Below are 23,404 nucleotides of genomic sequence, written 5' to 3' on the forward strand. Positions count from 1 at the left end.
ACGATTAATAGGCGCTCGGTTTCTATTTGTTTCAACGAAACTTTGCCATTTTATTGGAAATATTTGGTTTTTAAGTGTTTAATGTTTCTCGAAGCATGCCCGAAGACTATTTTATGATGTATCCTCGTATGCTATTATTATATTCTGAAAGCCAAGGTCATCAATGTGAACAAATTTTTCACCAAATACTCAACAAATACCATTGAAAAACATCTTATGCAGTAGATATGGCTATGACTTTTCTAAATTCAAATTACCACATCTTGGTAGCCGTTATTATTCGGTAGAAGACATAGAGAATTCTCGGTGAGAATTTCCGTGCAGATCGTTTAAAAAATGTTTTGGTGATTAAATTATTCATTGGCGTCAGTGTATCGTTTCTGAAGGAGCGATAAAAAATTGATAAAATAGATTTGGATAAGTAGCTAACATTTTGTGTATTATTGATCTATTCCCGATACTTTCTTGACAAATTAGTATATTTCACAACTTTAGAACTATTAAATACTTTTATCAAATAGTTATTCTGAGTACTCTCGATGTCAACTAGACCAAAAGCAGTATTTACTTTAATTTAAGACAGTCTTTCTGTAGTGACGTCATAATATAAATTAAATCTATATATTTACCAGATCAACCTAACCTTCGATAAGGTACATTTGAAAAGTAGCGCCCACGTAAACATTTTTCCCTGAATCGAGATTATTTTTGCTATTTTTATAATAATCAGAATTATTATCTCAGTGTCAGTTGTGTACATAAAAAATTAAAACGTGCTAGCTTGCTAACATCCGCCAGTTCAGCTCAATGTGCTCTGTATGCAAGTGCTCGCGGTGTACCTACCTGCACTAAAATATCTGGATCAGTGTCTATTTCAACCAGTAACTCTTAAAGCTTAATTAAAATATTTACCTGAATTTAAATGCATTGTTTTAATCTTGTTCCTAATGGTTTCCTTAGTTTCGTGAAACTGTTGGCGATCTATCTTTGTGCGCTCTTAACGAGATTAACCTGTCTCCTGTGGTTTATGGGAATTGTTCATTTGCGTAACTTTTTGCATTCAAAATTGATGGATATGATATTTACTTAAGAGTAAGTCAAAATTGTTAATTAATGTTTAATATAATATAAATCGAACGAGTTTAACCTTAAATTGGTTAATAAACGGAAAAAATACGCTGCTATAGGAAGCCGAAACAAAAAAAAAGTTTTTCCTGAGATTTTGGTCAGCAAAAGCAGAGTGATAAGAGAGTTATTGTATTGTCATTGAATCTTGATAATTTTAGGAGATATTTTTGTTTTGTATAAATCACTTTAAAGCAATCGGTTGATAAGCAGATAGATGCAGATAAAGTTATAAACTATGTTAAAATATGTGTATATGTATATGTGTATATGTATTTCACTGGAATGGTACACCGCGCGTAGTTCGTTTCCAAATGATTCTTGTCCACCTGATGGTTGTCTGGTAGAGATCGCTCTTAGCGATAAGACCGCCAATTGTACTTTTTTGTGTTTAATGTATCGCACTGCTTATTTGTTTTTTGGTGTACAATAAAGAATACTCTCTCTCTCTCTCTCTCTTTCTCTCTAAAATTATTAATAAAATGATTTTCCTTGAAAACGATCATAGAGTACCTAGTCTAGTGAGAATCTAAAAATGTAGTAAAGTATATATTTTTTTTATTGTCGAGTTTTTTTTTACTCTCATATTATTTTGGCATTATGGATTAATTTTTTCTTTTTCTTTTCCAAATGCACCTTGTATAGGCATTCATTTTCTCACGCAGTTTAACAACACTTACGTCATAATGTATACAGCATTTGAAACTTCCACGGTCCATTCGCAGTAGCAAATTGTTAGTTTTATTAAATAGTCAGTGGCCAGTAACAGGGTCGATGGGTTGATTGTGTGTAATGGCGGGCGCGGTCGGTTCACGCACTGCACAGGATCTGGGCTTCATTTGATGCGCCGTCGCAGCCCATGTGTGGCGGCGCTCCCTCGCCCATAACTCAACGATACGTAAACACTATTGTTGTTACAATTTAGTGAATATTTCATATATGTAATTACTAGTACAATGTCCATTTCCTATATATGAGTCGTCTATTATCAAATCTGTGCATTTGGACAAAAATATGTTATTGATATGTCAATACAGATTGATTTGAATATATAATCGTCTCCTTCAAAGAATACGGTTCAAAACCTGCATTAAATAAAGGTTAATACTTAACCTGTTATTTATCTAAGATGTCGTTCAGAAGAGTTTTGTGACTGCCAATGGAATACAAAGTCAATAATTCGTTTTTCTGATTTACCAATAATTGTCCAAAAGTCACATTGCCGGCTTTGATAATAGTCGACTCATATATGGACCCTTTTTTTTTGTATACGTATCTATCTATTTAGTTTTTTTTGCGTGAAATGAGAAAAACAAGTGCCAACAACGGTTTTGTATTAAAATTACCCGTTTCATGAATTAATATTAAAAATATCAAAATGCATCTAAGAAAATTATTAAAGTCTTTCAATTACAACGAATAATAAATGTGAATAAATCAACCTAACGTTTACAAACTATGATCATATTTTGTATACATATACGTACTGTTAAGTTAAGAATGAAAGAGGAGTGCATGCGGCAGAGATGCGAATGTTGAGATGGATGTGTGGAGTAACAAGAATGGATAAGATAAAGAATGAGTATATCAGAGGAAGTGTGAAAGTGGCCCTGGTAAACAACAAATTAAGGAGCGGACGGTTAGCGTGGTATGGACATGTGATGCGTAGAGAGAAGATGCATGTGACCAGGAGATGTATGGAAATGGTAGTGCAAGGTAGAGGGGGAAGAGGTCGACCGAAGAAGACATGGATGGAGTGTGTGAATGACGATATGAGAGAAAGAGGAGTGAGTGTTGAGATGACGGCTGATAGAAGAGAATGGAAGAGAAAAATTAGATGTGCCGACCCCACCTAGTGGGATAAGGTGGAGAAAAAGAAGAAGATACGTACTGTTAACTGTCAAGTGGTTTATAACTTTAGTGGCAAGATGCAAAATTAAACATTTTATTGTTTATAGCTTGAAATGAATTCGTTGGAAACGTATTGAAAAATGTGTTAGCGCGACGGATTACAACACGCCGTCGCGTCGCCTCGCGTACTCCCCGACGGTTACCGAATACCGTTTCAACTGAATCATTGGCTCGCACCTGCATTTGAACTATGGTTTCTCATTTCACTGAACAGATGCTACAAATATACATGCCTTTGACTGCAAGCCAATTCGATTTCACGGACCGACCGTTGTCAATAAGGTTCCGTGCACAATTAGGTAGACTTTTGAAAAATACCATCTCTGTTGCGTAACCTATGACTAACGCGTCGTTTTTTGTCTTTTGCATGATGGTGTATCGATAAATCGATCATAAAATTTTATGATATGAGGTTCGAATCTCAGTTTTCTTGTATAGTTGCTGTCACATCCTTCAAACGAAAACGCAAGACCACTTGAAGACAGAAAATTCCTAAGGGCATACATACGCGCGCGTTCTCGCAAAACGCCACCAGTATATATTCCATTTAATTACAAAACGAAAATCCATCACATCAGATCATATTATTTTGCTAGGTATTCAACATAAGCCCTGAAATTAAGTTTGGAGTCGCTCTAGATTAGCTGTTTTACTAGTTTAGTTGTGAAGAACCCTTTTCAAGTCGTGAAATTGAGAGTCCTCAATCTTCTAATGTTTACCATTTGGGGTACAGTAATTTTTAAATTAAATTCAAGGGATCATCCTCAAAAGTAATGGCTTTATGGAAGGCGAGGTCGAAGCGTTGTTAACTTAGTTAAGTACGTTTTCTGAGCTCAATGAGGGTTGAGGTCGCGGTTTGTGCGGGAACAAATAAAGTCGTCAAATGCTTTTTGTCTCCCCGTTGAACCCAAAAAAGAATTCACTGAGACAGTTGTTTAAACAGCAAGAACTAAGTAAGCTATTGTTGTCAATTGCGTTTCTTTAAACGAATATAAGCATTGTTTTATTTAATGTACCCCTAAAAAATCAAAATAACAAATCTGGGTCAATACCCCTTGTATTGGCCCAGATTTTTTATTTGGATTTTTTATAACGAAATATATAGATTTGAGTTAATTTAATATTGGTCAGCTTACGTTTATTTTTAGCATCTTGCAAAGGTTTAGTAACTATCTTGAGATTCAAATTTCAATGACTTCTGTGTTTTGTATCATCATGAAGCTTGTAAATAATATGTACTTTTATAATTGATGGCGGTACAGTAATATGGTTTGATTACGCTAGTCTGATGATAGATTGGTCGATGATGATGGCCTGGAAATTTAATTACGGACATTGAGCGGCTATTGGGAAACTCATTGGATTTTACATTATCATATTTGTCTTAGCACTTACATGCGTACACAGGGCGTTTTTTTGTTTCTTTTTTAAATCAAAGTTTATTATTTAAAGTTTTTTTCTTTTTCCATATTTATATTTAGAAACATACGTATAATTATTTGTGAGTGTCTATACGTTTTGTTGTGTTAGCTTCAAACATATATTTTAATAAGCGGTTGGATGCGAAAGCTTTCTCTACGATTCCGAATGCGTTAATTAAATATTAGTTTAACACGGTTCTAGAGAAGGGTTACCGAGAATCAATATTTACTAGGACAGTACGTTATTATTCATAAGTTTTGTTAACTTAGTAAATATTTGTACAAGTTTATTATGTTCAATATACTCGTATAGGTTACGCGAACTACTGAACTAAATTTTTCATGTCGTTAGTAAACATTACAATATTTCTAACAAAAAATCTGTTTGTAACTGACTTTTTTACTACTTTTTCTTCTATGATTTACATTTTATGATTGTATTAAAAACATTTACCGCGTATACCCAAATAACTGCAGAAAATGTACTGCGAGATGCATCTTCATACTGATGGAATAGGAATTAATATACATATCATAAATATTTCATTAACAAGAACAGGCACAGAACTAACCCGATGCTTCCCGTGAGTGCTGTAAAAGGCGAGAAAGGAATTCACCAGAGAATATGCAGCACGATTATCTGAGTTCAAACCAGCATACTGCGGTCGTCAATCGCTATTCTTGAACTGTTAGGTCCTCTTTGGAAACGCTCGGACAGCTATTAACAAATCCCACCCATCTCTGACTCAACCCGTACTCAACCGTCTAGGCCTTCGAACCACAAGCGATCCATCCCAAAAAGGCATTTAATGGTAGTAGGGTGTATTGTAAGTAGGTATGCGAGAGTAGGCAATACTATGCTGCTTATTTCTGTCACGAAGAAGTATTTCGTTCCAGTTCCAAATGTGAGACAGCCATTATACAAAATATAATTGAAACCTAGCACCTAAAATCTCCAGGAAGTTGGTGTCATTCACATTGTGATGTCTATGGGCATCTTTATAGCATATAAACACTGTATACCGGGTGAGCTGTGAATTCATTCAACTATCGATGCAATAAATGAAAAATAATAGGTCGTTTTAGTATGATGTTCTGTTACTTTTTTTTTGCTTAGATGGATGGACGAGCTCACAGCCCACCTGTTGTTAAGTGGTTACTGGAGCCCATAGACATCTACAACGTAAATGCGCCACCCACCTTGAAATATAAGTTCTAAGGTCTCAGTATAGTTACAACAGCTACCCCACCCTTCGAATCGAAACGCATTACTGCTTCACGGCGGAAATAGGCGGGGTGGTGGTACCTACCCGTGCGGACTCTCAAGAGGTCCTACCACCAGTGATTACGCAAACTGCTTACTGTACTGAAATAGATCTTTATGATAAGTAGTTACTTCTGCAAGTAATAATTATGTTTCTCAAATTTCTACAAGTTGGCTGCGGGCAAGTGAGCAAATGGTTTACCATGATAACATTAGAGAGGTATAAACGTGAATTTATTTCGGGACGCTTATAACAATATTTTGTGATCTTGTTTGTTTGCCTATTTCCAAGAATAAAGCTTCCGGCTATCCCTTGATACTGGAATCAATGGTTTGTTTTATCCAATACTAAAAGAATAACGGATACTTGGCACAACAAATAAACGTAGTGAAAATGTATGAATGAGTTTTTGGTAGTCCCATTTATAAACGAGTGACGTATTGTAATCCTTAACCTTTACCTCGATAGCGCCTTATCTCGAACCACAAATGTTCCCAGAATCGCGTAAATGTGGCTCGCTCGATTACTCGAATTGTACAAATTTAGCTAATTATCTCTACGGTGATAACAATAACGTGCGTCTGAGTAAAGCTACTTTTACGGTTCAATGTTGCGATAAAAATCGTGTTCATGATTAAAAACTAGTTTAAATTTATCTTTGAAAATTAAGAAAAATTAAAATGAAATGTAAAATTAAGAAGCAACTAACTCAATTTAATTTAGTATTTTCTTCAGATTTCACGAGCCGTAGATATAATTATAATTACTTTTACGGGTTAAACTCGCTTTTTTTATTTGTCACTATATTATTAATATTATTATTTTATTGCCGTATAGGCAGACTAGCATACGGCCCACCTGATGGTGAGTGGTTACCATCGCTCATGGACGTCGACAATGCCAGGGGCAGAGCCAAGCCGCTGCCTACCGTTAAATACTCTCCACAAGCCTCGTTTGAAGAAGGACATGTCATAGCGCTCGGGAAACACCGTAGAGGGGAGGCACCGAGAGGGCTCATTCCAAAACCAGGCGACGTAAATTACAGTTTTCTGGGCCACAGGCGACTATGGTGTTTTTAAAAGTACTTGTCAAAGTAGTCTTAATGTATTTTAGTTTTGAAGAAAGTTTCTGAAGAGCTGTTTACATGATTGCACTTGTGATGGAAACTCTGCTTAAATGAGTCCCACCGTTGAAATAATATAGGTACCTAATATTAGAGCCTCTGGGTCTGCGGAGGGATTTCAGTTCCCTCTGTATTCTGTACCGTATGTTCCATGGGGAGTGCTCTGAGGAATTGTTCGAGATGATACCGGCATCTCGTTTTTACCATCGCACCGCCCGCCACCGGAGTAGAGTTCATCCATACTACCTGGAGCCACTGCGGTCATCCACAGTGCGTTTCCAGAGATCTTTTTTGCCACGTACCATCCGGCTATGGAATGAGCTCCCACTCCACGGTGTTTCCCGAGCGCTATGACATGTCCTTCTTCAAACGAGGCTTGTGGAGAGTATTAAGCGGTAGACAGCGGCTTGGCTCTGCCCCTGGCATTGCTGAAGTCCATGGGCGACGGTAACCACTCACCATCAGGTGGGCCGTATGCTCGTCTGCCTACAAGGGCAATAAAAAAAAAAAAAAGGTACTCGACTTAGCTCTTTCGTTAACCTCATAACAAAGAGATATATGAGTCGACTATTATCAAAGCCGGCAATCTGACTTTTGGACAATGATTGGTAAATCAGAAAAACGAATTATTGACTTTGTATTCCATTGGCAGTCACAAAACTCTTCGGAACGACATCTTAGATAAATAACAGGCTAACTATTAACCTTTATTTAATGCAGGTTTTGAACCGTATTCTTTGAAGGAGACGATTATATTCAAATCAATCTGTATTGACATATCAATAAATTTTTTTTGTCCAAATGCACAGATTGCCACCTTTGATAATAGACGACTCATATGTGTAAACCAAAGTCTTTAAAACCAATAATTAGTTGAGTAGTTTTGTCATATAGTTTAGTAAGTTAAGGCTTAGTTCGAACGAATAAATAAACTAATCATACAAAATCAGGTCCGCCTAAACACCATACTTTATTATTATTTTTCTTCAATGTACACGCACTTCTGTTATAGGCTTAAAATTAATTGCCTTTAAACTGTAGATAAGAAATTACATTACGTATTTCATAAATAATTATTTAGAAAGATGTTTAGTAATAATAACCCAGACGTAACTAGTAATATCATTAAGTTTGCCAACAATAAAGTAATTTGATTGAGTTTGAGAATATAGATAGATAATAATATGTTTATTGGATCGATTCTGACACACATGCCGTGACATAGTCTCTAACAGCAGACCCGAAAGAAAAAACACGGATTCGTGTTGAAGTAATAAACGTTTACACCAAGTTTACGTTTACTGGTGGTAGGACCTCTTGTGAGTCCGCACGGGTAGGTACCACCGCCCTGCCTATTTCTGCCGTGAAGCAGTAATGCGTTTCGGTTTGAAGGGTGGGCAGCCGTTGTAACTATACTGAGTCCTTAGAACTTATATCTCAAGGTGGGTGGCGTATTTACGTTGTAGATGTCTATGGGCTCCAGTAACCACTTAACACCAGGTGGGCTGTGAGATCGTCCACACATCTAAGCAATAAAAAAAAAACAATATTTTTACAATGGTTTCATGTTTGTGATGTAATTTCAGAGACCGTCATGATAACGCCGACGTTCAAGGCACGCTCGACCTCTCCAGGTATCAGAGTGAGATTTGAAAATATGCACGTATCTTGTGTAATCTCCCTTTAAATAATAATCTAACTTTGCCGATATTCATATGCTATTAGTTAAAAGCAAAAAAGAGAATATTTTTCGGTGATCTTTAATATTTAATGATTCCCTACATGTATTTTACTTTGATAACTCAGATCCAATGTCGAAATAAAGAACACGTTATTTTCTCGGAAACAACAAATTTACGAGATTAGTATTTGTGGAAATGGAAATAGAGCCCTTGTATCGTGAAATACATGTCATTTTTTTATTAAATATGTATGTAGACGAAACACGTGACAAGATTGTAGCAAGATTGTTACATATTTTAAAAGACACGGAAAAGTTATTTTCGAGATAAGCAATAAACGCGTGAAATTAAATTCCAACATTAAGGAAACTTCTTGGTTAAGAGGCCTCTGTATATTTTTTATGTATATTTATCGTATATGTATATTTAGTTGTGATTCAGAAATACTTTGTTGGTAAAGCATATTAATATTCGGCAAATAAAAAAAAACAAATAGGGTTTGTCATAAACATGTAAGTATGTAATTTGTATGAAGTTTGCATATGAATGGTATGATTTAGCCTTGGAATTATTTTTGTCTGCCTTATTGATTTTAGGAAAATACGCGCAATATTTCAAATTCATATATTTTTTTTTTTAAATAGTGTGAATTGAATTGATGATTTGCGTTATCGATGTGGACTAATCAAAACCTAACTTTTTGTTGTTGTTTTAAAATGTAACTATGTGTTTTTGTGTATGATGTTGTATTTTTAATTAACCCATATTCTGTGTATATTTTCAGGATTTATAAGCTAGTCATTTTGTTGATTGCCGTCATTACTGGAATGATTGTTGAAATCTATTATTTCAAAGAAAATTGTGTTATGATAAATTTGTAGTGAAAGTAAATGATATCAAAAATGGTGAGCTATATGCAGACGTTTATAAGACAACTCCGTTTTTATGAGTGTCGACAATCATATCCGAATATCCATAAAAAGGCAAAGTCATAAAACGGGCATTAGTCCCTCCATGATACTGCTGACGAGGCGAAATTCCAACGTTATGCCGCAACGGATAGAAAATGGTGTAATTTCACCAATTTGATTCGTCTTTATTATCTAAAGCATAAAGTCTATTTCCGAAAGTTAATTATCTGGTAAATTGAAGCATATTGTTATATTCTGACGGTTGACCTACGGTATCAAGAGAGAAAATGTTTTACAAATTTTATATGTGAAATTTAACGTCACATTAAATATAACACTGGTGTGTGAATATTTGTGATTATGCCACAAAGACCAACTGATAATGGGTTTTAGAAATGCTCAACCAATTTTTATTGGTACGACGATGACGTTATTATTATATCATCAAGCTATTTATGGTAATAAGTTGAATTGGTTAGCTCATTAGCTTATATTCCGTGACCTTCTATGGCAATTCATACTCAAATTCGTAAACTTTTTGTAAAGAAGTTGACAGTTAATAGACTTTTACTTTTCGATAAAATACGCGTAAGGTATCATTTTTCTTTTGATTAATACTAGATCCCTTCTATATTTTATTTACGTACGCAACGTTATCATACATTGGTTTTTCACACAATTTAATGTTGATAATGCAAAAACGTATTTGGAATACTCAAAGAATAATGTTATTAATATAAATTAGTGACGAATTAAACAAAAAAAAAACAGAATTCTACGTAACGAGTTGATGATGTAATGTGATGATTGAGAAAGTAAACAAGAGTAGTAAAAACCGCAAGATATCGACAGAAATACATCAAATCTTTTAAATTTTATGCTACAATTCAGCTTTTAAATGAGAATTCTCGGAAACAAATTCTTACTTAATATTAAATGTGCTTAATAAATAAACAATTGGTATAAGAAATTTAATATTATGATATCATAATTTTTTTAACGTGACTGATATTCTTGAAGTGACTTCAATAAACATGATAGGTGATATTCGGAAATTGAATAAAACGAATATCCTAGTTCATGTTTCTTAGTTTTGTGACGTTGATATATTGACTATTAATAGTTAATGATATCAATATTTTAACTGTAATCCTATCCTATTATCTCTCGTAAATGAGTGGCGCCATGTGTGGCCTCACAGACAGCGTGTAAGCCGTGTAAATATTACGTCATATTGTGATAACGATAAGATCACGCACTTCCTGATATTTTACACAGTTATTTTAACGCGAGCCAATAGCTCATTTTATTATTGTTATTACGACTAATTAGGCACAATGAAAATAAATGTTTTTGAAATACTTACCTTTATTTGATGATGTGGTAATTTTAATTATTCCCATTGAGGTTGAGTAGCTACAACAATTCATAGACACAACACTGAATGCTGCCCATCTTGAGATCAGAAGTCTCAATTGTATAGTATAATTGCTTTCCTACTATTGAAATCGAGCCGAGTAGGCTTACATTACGCTTACCACTAGTGACTACACAAGTTATAAATTTCGCGGGTTTAACTGTGTTACACGATGTTTTTTTTTTGCAATATCGGAGTAATTTAATAAGTGGTTAAGTGCGTATCTGCATTAGAAAAAAAATATACCTGAATGCCGGATTTGGATTTGAGCCTCTGTTTAGTTGTATAAGTCGATTCAAGTATAGTAAGTAGGTATTGGCGAAAAAAATGAAGTGGGACGATAAGGATTGCTAGGATAGATATAGACGAAGACGGAGCCAAATGGAATTTTTCGAAACTCTTCATCCGCTTAGTGATAGACGTTGACCAAGGTAGATCCAGATACGATAGTTGAAATGGTGGTTAGGTTTTTTAGCGAGACGATGTACATAATCAAGAACTTTTGGCAAAGGTTTAAAGGGAAGGTCAGGTATATAATTGAATTGAATACCTCATGTTTCAAAGTGAGTGGCGGCATTCACGCTGCTATATCCATAGACACCGATATCTACTTAAAAGTAAATAGACAGTGAGATCTTTTACTGGTCTATGCTATTTAATTATTTATTATTTTATTTCAGTCTTCTTACAAATTAACAGTATAATCAAAACATTTGTAAGTTATAATAATATTAGGTTAAGTAACTTATAGCAACAGCTACAAATCGTCGCAAACCATCATGGAATATATCCGTTTCCGGAGCATAGGGTAGCTAGCCATTAAGTAGCGAGACAGCACAATGTGTCAGAGAGTTAGCGCTGTGCTATAAAAAAAAGAATGTCTTAGCACCGGATTATGAAGTTTGATGTACACAAGCGCGGCTAAAAAAAGAACGTTTCTTACTTCATCATACCTGAAAAGCGACCGTATTCTAAGTTCCAATTCTCAATCCACTCGATTATGAATGAAATTACGAAGTCCTTAGGTAATTTTTTTTTTTTAACCTAAATATTTCGTGTGCTTTGTTATAAAACGCTACGAGTCGGTTAGTTTATTCCCTTAGCCGATTTTATACGATAGTGATTCAACTGTAAACGCTACATATTGTGACTATGTATGAGAATTATTTCGTGTGAACGAACACAACGTAAATTTTATCTCACAAGAAGCGCCTTCTGAATAAAAACTGTAAGCCCGCCAGGCCAGCGTAACAAACACACGATAAGGAATGCAAATGTGAGGCTCTCATAGTAATGTCATTGAGACGAGACATTTAGCTCTACCGGCACTAACCGCTAAATTTAGCCATGAACATTGCCCTTTTTACTCGCCAACCGTGAATGAAATGTTTGACAAAACGTTTAATTGAATGTTCTGTGCGTAAATTTGTACATGTTGTGCTACATGTTATGTCACCAAGAACATTTTATTACCGTATTCAGTGATTATAGGAGTCAGTTGACATCGCAACTTGAGACATGACGTCGAGGTCTCATTTATGAGAAACGACTTAATTTTTTTATGGCATGAATGGGTGGACGAGCTCATAGCCCACCTGGTGTTAAGTGGTTACCAGAGCCCATAGACATTTACAACGTAAATTCCACCACCCACCTGGAGATCTGAGTTCTGAGGTCTCAGTATAGTTACAACGGCTGCCCCACCCTTCAAACCGAAACGCATTACTGCTTCACGGCAGAAATAGGCAGATTGGTGGTACCTACCAGTGAGGACTCAGTATAGTTACAACGGCTACCCCACACTTCGAACCGAAACGCATTACTGCTTCACGGCGGCAATAGGCGGGGTGGTGGTACCTACCCGTACGGACTCCCAAGAGGTCCTACCACAAATTACGCATTTACGTTGTGGGCTCCAGTAACCACTTCACACTAGGTGGGCTTTGAGCTCGTCCAACCATCTAAGCAATACAAAAAAAAAGAAGATGTCATTTCAGATTATAAAACTTAACCAAGACAGTTTGTCTAAATTTCTCTTAATGGTCCTTCTTATTTTTGCCTGCGAATTGACTTGTTTATCATTTTTAATAATAATAACATTAATACATAGAGCTAGATAATACATATAAGAGCCAATATAATAATTTGTACTCAGCATCGAATTAGACTGATTAAGCTTTGTATTTTATTACAATCGATGTTCATATACACATTATGTTTTTGGAAAATATAATCGTTATTGTCCATGGTAAATTTTTTAAAATGAAATTAACCTAGAATAACCTAAAGTTTCACTTCAAAACCAAAAATATCTTAGTCTACGGATGTAGTAATTAGTTATGTCATGCATTGTCGAATAAGTCATACTAGTGGTCCCCCGGTAGTCGAAATTCGACTATAATTAATTGAAATTATAAGTTTGTACACTATTATGATTCTATTGTCAAAGACTAATACTTCTGTAATCACAGATTCCGCCAAGACTACGCTTTAGACAAACATTAATAAATACAAACAATATTTAATCTGTTCTCAATTTGACCACACACTATAAGCAATAAGAAAAGTTTGACAATCTACAAAAAGTATGCATGCGTGTGTGTGTCAAATACATGGTAGTGTGGGTAATGTTTTTGTTTTATTCATGTAATGTATTTTTTATGCATAATTGAAAAAATATATTAGCATTCTGCACTCCTTCCTTATATTCTCTATTCCTCCATCCGCGCAAGTTTCGTCAAAAGGGGTACAAAGTTTTTGCTTCACGTATTAATATATAGATACCATCGGAACATACGAGTATGTTTGCGTCAAGGTAGCTAGCTCTAATTCATACATTGTAGACGTCTCGTGGTGGAAACATAGCATTTGTTGTTCTAGTTTATATTTTACGATTGTTTGCTGGCACTGTAGAAAACTATAACTACGAATACGTGTTTACGAATTTGATTTAATAAAACCTTTTAATAAATTTAGTTTTAATTTTAAAATTCTAGCTTTTAATTTAATCTAATCGCGATTGATAAGTTCAGTTTGGTTTTTAGCAATACAAGATTAGTTTTGTGTTAGCTTCCGTTTTAAAATTGTTTATACTACTATAAATTAATTTTGTTATTGTTTGTATTAAGAGAATTTATTTTCAAAATAGCCCGAATTTATTGCCGATTCTTCTCAGAGGCAAAAATGTAATACAAATCAGTAACAATATTAATATAGCTGGAAATCTACTCGAATGAAATCAAAAAAGAAGATTCGAATTTCCAATTTTTTTTTAAAGTTTTAGGTTGAAAAAATTAGAAAACAAAAGTATAATGTTATGTTATCTGCAAATGAAATAACATACTTTACAAAGATTATATTTCATTGCCACACTGTGAACGTAGTGTTTTATCTCTGTAGTCTGGTAACACAATTACGAGAATTAGAATCAGTACCTATGTAGTGTTTCAGCTTACACGATAATATATTTCTTGATATTCACGGGCTTTATCACTGTGATTGAAGTCTCAATATTTCCTAGCTTTTAAGTCGTCACATTTTTTTATCTCATAGTTGCTAGCTTAGGTTAGGTTAGTTCTACGATCCTCTTTTAATATTGGATTAGATGTCATACAGCGAATTCGCCTGTCTTGGATTTATGTTTTAAAAAAATAAACATATACAATTTTTTCGAAAGAAAATATCCTGAAACATTATTTGGGTCATAGTCTTATTACCAAGAGGCCGTGTAAATATATGCTTTGTTACCATTGATATTTTTAATACGTCAATGTTTGTTACTATAGGTACTTGGTACGTGATTAACGGTCTAACCAATATCTGCATTTTTATTACCGTTAAAATTATTGACATTAGGAACATCTGGACCGGTTTCCATGATTCCAAATGTCATGTTAATTTATTGATTCTAATTTTATATACATACTAGCGACCCGCCCTCGCTTCGCTTCGGAAACATTAAAACACACATGAAAACAAAAAAAAAAAATTTAAAAAAAAAATTAAAAAAAGGAGCCTATGTTCATCAGGGACAATGTCGGCTTCTAATGGAAAAATAATTTTTCAAATCAGTCCAGTAGTTTCGGAGCCTATTCGAAACAAACAAACAAACAAATCTTTCCTCTTTATAATGTTAGTATAGATTATATTCAGGCGACAATTTTATAAATAAGATTGTTTTAAAAACAACTTAAAGTTTTTGAGGCGAAAAAGGAAGGAAAATATAAACAAATAAATAAATATAAATAAACGCTCCAGAAGTCGAGAATTATAATTAGAGTTCTAACAAATCTGAATCCATTTAGTAAAATGCTATATTATTTAGTGAGTATTTAATAAATTAGTATAATAGAAAAGGCTATACTCGTAATAGTTGAATAGTGTAATAAATAAAAAGGCAGAAGAACAAGTTTTAATAACGAGGTATTTTTAAAGAAAGAATAAAATATCCTTTCAATTAACTCACTGGTGGTAGGAACTCTTGTGAGTCCGCACGGGTAGGTACCACCACCCCGCCTATTTCTGCCGTGGAGCAGTAATGCGTTTCGGCTTGGGGCAGCCGTTGTAACTATACTTGAGACCTTAAAACTTATATCTCAAGGTGGGTGGCGCATTTACGTTATAGTCGTCTATGGGCTCCGGTAACCACTTAACACCAGGTGGGCTGTGAGCTCGTTAATCCACCTAAGCAATAAAAAATTTTTTTTAAAGAAAATTAAATCGCAGGGTTTCATTATTCAGTCTTGCTATAAAACGCAACTGTGGTAATTATAAAACTTTACTCATTTACTTCTCTCGTGTGTATTAAATTAATGTAGCTTTTGTTTTTATGTATTAAAAAAGATTAGTATTGTAGTATGAACGGCGAAATTAAAATAGTTTTTCGACCTTTCTATACCGGCTTACTTATATTATGTCCTATATTCACGTATTAAATTTATTGAACGTAATTATAATATATAAATTAAACAAGCTATTTCTATAATCATATTTTATAACTTTCGCGTTTTTTAACGATATTGTTTTTGTAATCATATTTATCGGTACCATAACGACAGTATTCTAATAAGAATTCGATGCGACGGACAACTTTTTATTTTTTTTAATAATAAACCAATAAATAAATAAAAAACTTTTAGTTTAGTGTGCATTGATTTATAAATTCGTGTTTTGAGATAATGTTAATTTTACATTTACATTATTTTTTTACCGCCGCCGATACGACTTTGCGTTCGAATCCCGAATAATTTTCTGTGCGCCCTGTTCTATTGCCTATTTGCGTATGGATGGGTCTGCGTATGGAACGAGTTTGATTTGATTCTACAACTGTTTCATGATAACGAAATTTGTTACAGAACCCTTCTAGATTCTAGAAAAGGGTCCGACATAGTTTTGCATTCCACACAGTCCCAACAAATGGTCAAGCTGAAACAAAATCTACAAACATGAATGTACGGAATGACAATCTGCAGAAGCTTCGAAATACGGAACCACGCAAGTTAACGATTCGGGTCTTTCTTCGGCCTTGTTCGGACTAGGCGAGTATTTTAGTCGAGTACCGAGTAATTTAGTGGCTAAACTATTCGCCCGAAAAAATAGAACAAAATGGATTGACTTGACTAAATTATTTACTAACCTACTCGACTAAATTTTTGATGCTCAGACACATTTAGCTACTAAATTACTCGGTACTCGACTAAAATACTCGCCTAGTCCGAACAAGGCTTAAGAGCAAAATAATGTTTTTAGCTATCATGAGCAAATATGTTTTATACGAGATCTCGCTACTGAACACTTATTTTCGATTTCATTGAAAGATAACCTTGACCTTGTCGTTGAAGGGCAGCTGTCGTATAATAATATAACTGTGTAATATATTATGATATGCTGAATGATATATATTATAATAGACTTTTTAATTTAAGGTAATTGGTTTTTTATGTTTTGCTTGTAGTAGATGATATTGTTAGCACGGGTAGCCAACATCTGGCCTATATTTGCACAACAGTTATGTGTTCAAGTTTGAAGGCTGCTGTACTAAATGTATAGACTTCTGAAGCCCTCAGTTTCAAGATGATTAGAGATTATAAGTTGTGATAAGTAAGCTCTGGTATCAACTCAAAATGATTCGAGTGAGCTGTTTTGAAAAATATTTAAAGCATTTATGAAGTCTAAGCTGTGTTCCTATAATCGACGCTTAAACCAAAGGAATCGGTATTTAAAAAGAAACGCCTCCATTTGTGCAATGTCTATAGTGTCTATAGAGACAAAAGGTGAAAAATTGAGCTGTTGTCTATAAACGGACACACAATCAGCTGTTTTGTTTGTCCACTCGACTGACTAATTCCGAAACGAGTGGGCAGTTCCGCCATTCATTAGTTCGCATTAATTGTTGAATTTATGTTGTTATGCAAATGCAGTTTCTACGAAATTTGGTTGCGGTAATAAGCTTAGGGTTCGTTTAGTATATATTTCTAATTGCAATAAAAGTTTAATGTATACGAATGCCAGTACTAAAACCTTAAAAAAACTACGCATTTGAATAAAATTGTATTTACGTTTTAATAGGTTACAGTATATTTTGTTACTGGTGGTAGGACCTCTTGTGAGTCCGCACGGGTAGGTACCACCGCCCCGCCTATTTCTGCCGTGAAGCAGTAATGCGTTTCGGTTTGAAGGGTGGAGTAGCCGTTGTGACTATACGGAGATCTTAGAACTATATCTCAAGGTGTGTGGCGCATTTATGTTGTAGATGTCTATGGGCTCCAGTAACCACTTAACACCAGGTGGGCTGTGAGCTCGTCCAAACAACTAAGCAATAAAAAAAATGTATAATATATTTGTGTTCACGGTCGTACGTTAGTTAATCTTAATAATTATGTCTACGACTCGTGAAACTGTAATAAATACTACTATAATACTTTACCTGAATTCAACGTTAACTTACTTATAAAAATTATGTACACGCTTTCATAATAATGTAATGAAATCGAAATTACAAGGCAGGTCGAGCCCGGGGTGTATTCATTGAAGTTTTATAGAGTTACCGGCGTCGGCGACTCGTCAGAATATTAATGGCACATAATACGTTCTGAATACTTGTTACAACTTTTCCCATTACGTAGCACAGATTTACACCGAGAAAAAAAATGTCTTTGACGCATAAAAGACGGTTTAGCGGAACTCGACGAAAGTTGGTCGTGTGAGAGACCCGATTACAGTAATTTCGAACGTTGAAGCTAATGTGGCGCTGGTTAGTGGGGTTTATTTGTTAGCGTAGGCTGAGATTAGGGGCCATCTCGTGTTAGCACAAACAGCACTATATACTGGCACCGATCATGATGTTGTTGTATTTAGTTAAGGTATTATAGAATACTAGAGGTCCCGCAGTAGTCGAAATTCGACTATAATTAATAGGAATTGTAAGTTTGTACACTATTATGATTGTATTTTACACATCTATAATCACAAATCTCGCCAAGACTACACTAAAAAAATATTAACAAAGACAAACAATATTTAATCTATTCTCAATTTGAAAACGTCAAGAACAAAAGTTTGACAATAAATAGTATGCATGCGTGTGTGCGTCAAATACATGGTATGTAGTGTGTGTAATGTTTTCTTTATTGATTTAATGTATCTTTTATACATTATTTAAAAAAATATTAGCATTGTGCACTTCTTCTCTGTATTCTCTATAAGTGTGGATAATTTCATACTCCTCCGTCCGCGCAATTTTCGTAAAAAGAGACAAAGTTTTTGCTTCACGTATTGATATATAGACACTGTGAGCACATAAGTCCTGTCTATTTCTCCCGCAAACGAATAGTGTGTTCCGCTTCGAAGCGAAAACAGTTGAGACTTTTTGCTTGTGTATCTGAGTGGATGGAGACATTCATATTATGATATCTTAATGCTAAATGTTCATACGGTCATCTACCAGCACAACAAAAACCGTTGCATCAACATCGTAAATTGGTTTAATTCTATATATAACACAATGTTACTCGTGGAAGTCGTTTCTGAACTTTGGTAGGCGTATGGCTATTTTTTTAATTACCGCCCATGTTTGAATTTAACCACTTTCACATGACTGGACATTTTATTTACATGACGTAAACTTAATATTTTATACGTTAACTATAAGGGTATTTCATTAACAGGATTTATGTACACATCTGGGTCGAATGTAATTAAAATGCTATCAAAATGTCATTTAATAATCACGAAAAATAATTAGGAGCACATAGGGACTATTAAGCCATATACGTCAATTGAACAATAACAGAATTTCTGCAGCAAAAAGTCAATAATGCCCATATAAGAATGTCGTCTCACTTCTGTGGGCGGACAAAAGCTGCAACACATGTTCCAATGTAGATTTACATACAGTTATTGTTTGCCTCCAGTTTTCACTGGAAGCGACAATCGAAAGCTTTGGCCTTTTTCTGTTGTTTATTCGGGAAAATGAAAGGACGACGATGTGAATATTCGCTGAGTATACAAACCCTTTGACATAACAGATCCAAATTTACATCGCTCGTATTCTAATACAAACGAGAATTTTACTTTTGCTTTCACTAAAACCTTTTCAGATTTCGTTAAACTAAACAAATTTTGGTTAATTAGCGATGAAAGAAACGAGATACGCCTAATGCATTTTCTTTATGAAATATATTCAATTATTACTACTGGTGGTAGGACCTCTTGTGAGTCCGCACGGGTAGGTACCACCGCCCCGCCTATTTCAGCCGTCAAGCAGTAATGCGTTTCGGTTTGAAAGGTGGGGCAGCCGTTGTGACTATACTGTGTGATTTACGTTGTAGATGTCTATGGGCTTCAGTAACCACTTAACACCAGGTGGGCTGTGAGCTCGTCCACACATCTAAGCAATAAAAAAATAAAAAGTTTTTTTTTAAATGAAAGTGCAGTAGAGTCTCTGGATGTTAATAAACTCTGCTTCGATTTATTAATTAAAAATTATACTCATTCATCTTTTTTTTTAAATTTCGTAAAGATTGTATAATACTGTAAAGAAGAAGCAAAATGATTTTGCAGCGTAGTTTTAGCTCTCGAACGATATTATATGTATTATGAATTTAGCGATATCAGCTTGAATGGCCGCGATAAAAATAGTGAACACACATGTTCGTGCGGCACCAGATGCCCTGTGACCTTACCGCTCGGTTCTTTTAACAACTGTGCATAACCATCGACTATAAATGTGGGTTGTTTCCGTACTTTCCGCACATTAAGTTTTACATCACAATATAAAACCTCATATTCACTCAATCACCTTGGACGTGTGTACGTGTATATATCACATTTTGATACGTTCATTATGAAACAGTATACCATCACTGAATGCCAGGCGATGAGACCTCCACGAATATGAGTATCAAATTAAAACAGAATGTTGCAAGAACATTATACACACACATCATACACATGTTTTAATGGATGAATTATAGATTATACAATTATGATTTGAATTACGAAAGTCAAAGAGTTTCACATGAAAATAAACCTTCCAAGTTATAACCAGGTATGCGGCCTCAGTTTTTCTTTAGCTATTACTAGTATTTCCCTGGCATTTATGTGTAGTAGTAGCATTTTCTTTCTACCTAACTGATGACAGGTTATGATACGTTATAAGCCCGAAAAGTTGAACTAAGTATCGTAAATCTAGACTACTGAAAAGCAATGTGTTTGGAATAGCCGCTATAGTAGTAGTACATTTGAAACTTCGATCTTGGACTCCGGTAATTGCTTGCCACCAAGTTCATTGTTTTGAGAACTTCTTAATTATGCAAATGAGATAACGCCTAATTTACTTAATAGAGACTCTGTTGAACTATTTAAACTAATATTGAGTTGGACAAGATATTTTACATATCAACTCCTGTTTTTTTTTGTTACAAATCATCTTGATGTTTCCATAAAAAAAAATCACGCTCTTGTAATTGTTTACTGGAGTATTATGAAATGTTTCAAATCCAGAGCAAATACCCCATACCGCGTTGAAATCCCGAAGATTAAAATCTCGGAAGCCGGAGTGCTATTATTTATATGTTCATTCAACACATTTTTCTTTTCTATCCGAGTGTGACACGGTTTTAATAAAAACTCACATGGGCGTGATTCTTCGAGCAAAGAGTTTCTGCTTCAAATTTTTAATATAAATTTCTCAGACTATTCCTTCATTAATAGTGCTATGAATATACAAATTAATAATAATATACTATTTTGTTTGAATACACTTAACGACATATTTTTGATGAAGAAATAATACCATTGTTGTTAATTTATAAATGACATGAAATACAACAGTGGCTCTGTATTTGATAAAAATTCCAATAGTTATATAATATCGATTGAGTTTTCATCACCCTCGTACGAAATCAGACAGACAAAAGCTTATAAATTCAAATCTTAAAACAAATAATATATTTACTCATCAATCATCAAGATAAACAGTTTAAAATAGATATTTTTTTGAAGAGTCGTATGTGTGTCAACTCAAAAATAATTTTAACACAGACTGCGATTAAATTTAACGATACCAATATGCAACATATCCTATATGAAATATTTATATACAAGTTTCCAAATTATTAAAATATGTTTGGTTTATTTTTTATAAAATGTAAACATATATGTTAATGGAAATGAGAGTATGTCAGGAAAATGTGTGCTATCCAAATAATATTGACTAAATTTTATTATTAATGAAACGACTGACTGACGGAATAGTCCGTCACCATAAACGCTGTAAATTTTTGGAAACGTTGGAAATGATAAAATGTAAACAATAAATATGAGATAAAACCGTAAAAGTAATTTTAATTGTGTCTATATGTGACTCCAATATTGTAGGAAATACTTACTGCTATTAAAAATGAATTGTACTTTTACTGGTGGTAGGACCTCTTGTGAACCCGCGCGGGTAGGTACCACCGCCCTGCCTATTTCTGCCGTGAAGCAGTAATGCGTTTCGGTTTGAAGGGTGGGGCAGCCGTTGTAACTATACTGAGATCTTAGAACTTATATCTCAAGGTGGGTGGCGCATTTACGTTGTAGATTTCCATGGGCTCCAGTAACCACTTAACACCAGGTGGGCTGTGAGCTCGTCCAACCATCTAAGCAATAAAAAAAAACTTATATACAAGATAACGGAAGCATTAAAACGTTTAAAAGTAATGTTAATTTGGTAGTACCTAAACAATTAATAGAAAATGAAATAAAAAGGATTGAATGAAATAAAATAAATGAATGAATTGTTGATAGAATTCAAATGGTGAGCATCTCGAGTTAATGCTGTTACTCATAAAACAAAAATGTAATAATTGTTTGGATTAATACATTACTACTGAGTTGTGCTTTTCGTGTTTTTATGATCATCTAATTTAGATTCAGAACTCTAGAAGACCGCATTGCAAAGATCGCACAGATTCTAATGTAAACTGGACATAGCAACAAAAACGTATGACGTTTTCTATTCTCAAAATGGTATCCACAAATTGGTTTACTCTCCAGCGAAAGGAGATCACGTATGAGTCACGAGCGGTGTGTCAACAAATGGCTCTTACACGGAGGTCACAACACCTGAACGTTTGGCTTGGCAGACTGACAAGTTGCATAATCCTAGTACCGACCAGCCGCGAAAACAGGAAACACGACTATTTGAGTCACCATTTTAAAGTTCACAAAAATACTATTAATGATGTGGATGTGCTAGCTGTTGTCTGGCGCCTTAGTGAATGGAATAAATGGGTGAATGATTTACTATATTATGTTAATGAAAATATAAGTCTGTATCAATTAAGACGTCTACAAAATTAAAGTATTTCAAATCTATATCTATACTAATATTATAAAGAGGAAAGATTTGTTTGTTTGTTTGTTTCGAATAGGCTCCGAAACTACTGGACCGATTTGAAAAATTCTTTTTCCATTAGAAGCCGACATTGTCCCTGATGAACATAGGCTACTTTTTTTTAATTTTTTTAAATTTTTTTTTTGGTTTCATGTGTGTTTTAATATTTCCGAAGCGAAGCGAGGGCGGGTCGCTAGTGTTCAATAAAAACTATAATAAGTTAAGATTTTATTAAAATTCGAAATTCGAAAAGCTTAGACATCTGATATACTCATATCGCGCGATGCGACTCTACTAGTGTACCCATCCCTCAGCCAGGTACCAATTTTTAAATGAAATATGTATTTAACTCATATTCACGAATGACATCCACGATGAAGGAAAAACATCGAGTAATTTTTTTAATTTTTTTTTTTATTGCCTTTGTAGGCAGACGGGCATACGGCCAACCTGATGGTGAGTGGTTACCGTCGCCCATGGACTTCAGCAATGCCAGGGGCAGAGCCAAGCCGCTGCCTAACTAAAATCAAACCTGCAAAAATTATAATTTGCAATACAATTTCGAAATAAGCTTCCAGTTTCAAGGTGGGTTTTACGTTGTGATATCAATAGACTCCGATAGTCACTTAACACTAGGTAAGCCATGAACTCGTTCACCCGCCTAAGCAATA

General features: G+C 34.5%; 1 protein-coding gene across 10 annotated transcripts in view; it reads left to right on the forward strand.

Moving 5' to 3' along the window:
* The window catches only part of CAP (c-Cbl-associated protein), a 158,206-nt gene that overhangs the window by 90,169 nt on the left and 44,633 nt on the right, over positions 1-23,404 (forward strand). For 7 of the 10 annotated variants that reach the window (XM_062669947.1, XM_038012694.2, XM_062669948.1 and 4 more), the window contains 1 exon segment: positions 8,432-8,479. The exons of the other annotated variants lie outside the window; for them this stretch is intronic. In XM_062669947.1, the coding sequence (XP_062525931.1) occupies positions 8,432-8,479 (48 nt within the window). 10 annotated transcript variants of the gene reach the window in all.

The sequence above is a fragment of the Bombyx mori genome, chromosome 9 (assembly GCF_030269925.1).
Source record: "Bombyx mori chromosome 9, ASM3026992v2".
In the NCBI taxonomy this organism is placed as follows: Eukaryota; Metazoa; Arthropoda; class Insecta; order Lepidoptera; family Bombycidae; genus Bombyx; species Bombyx mori.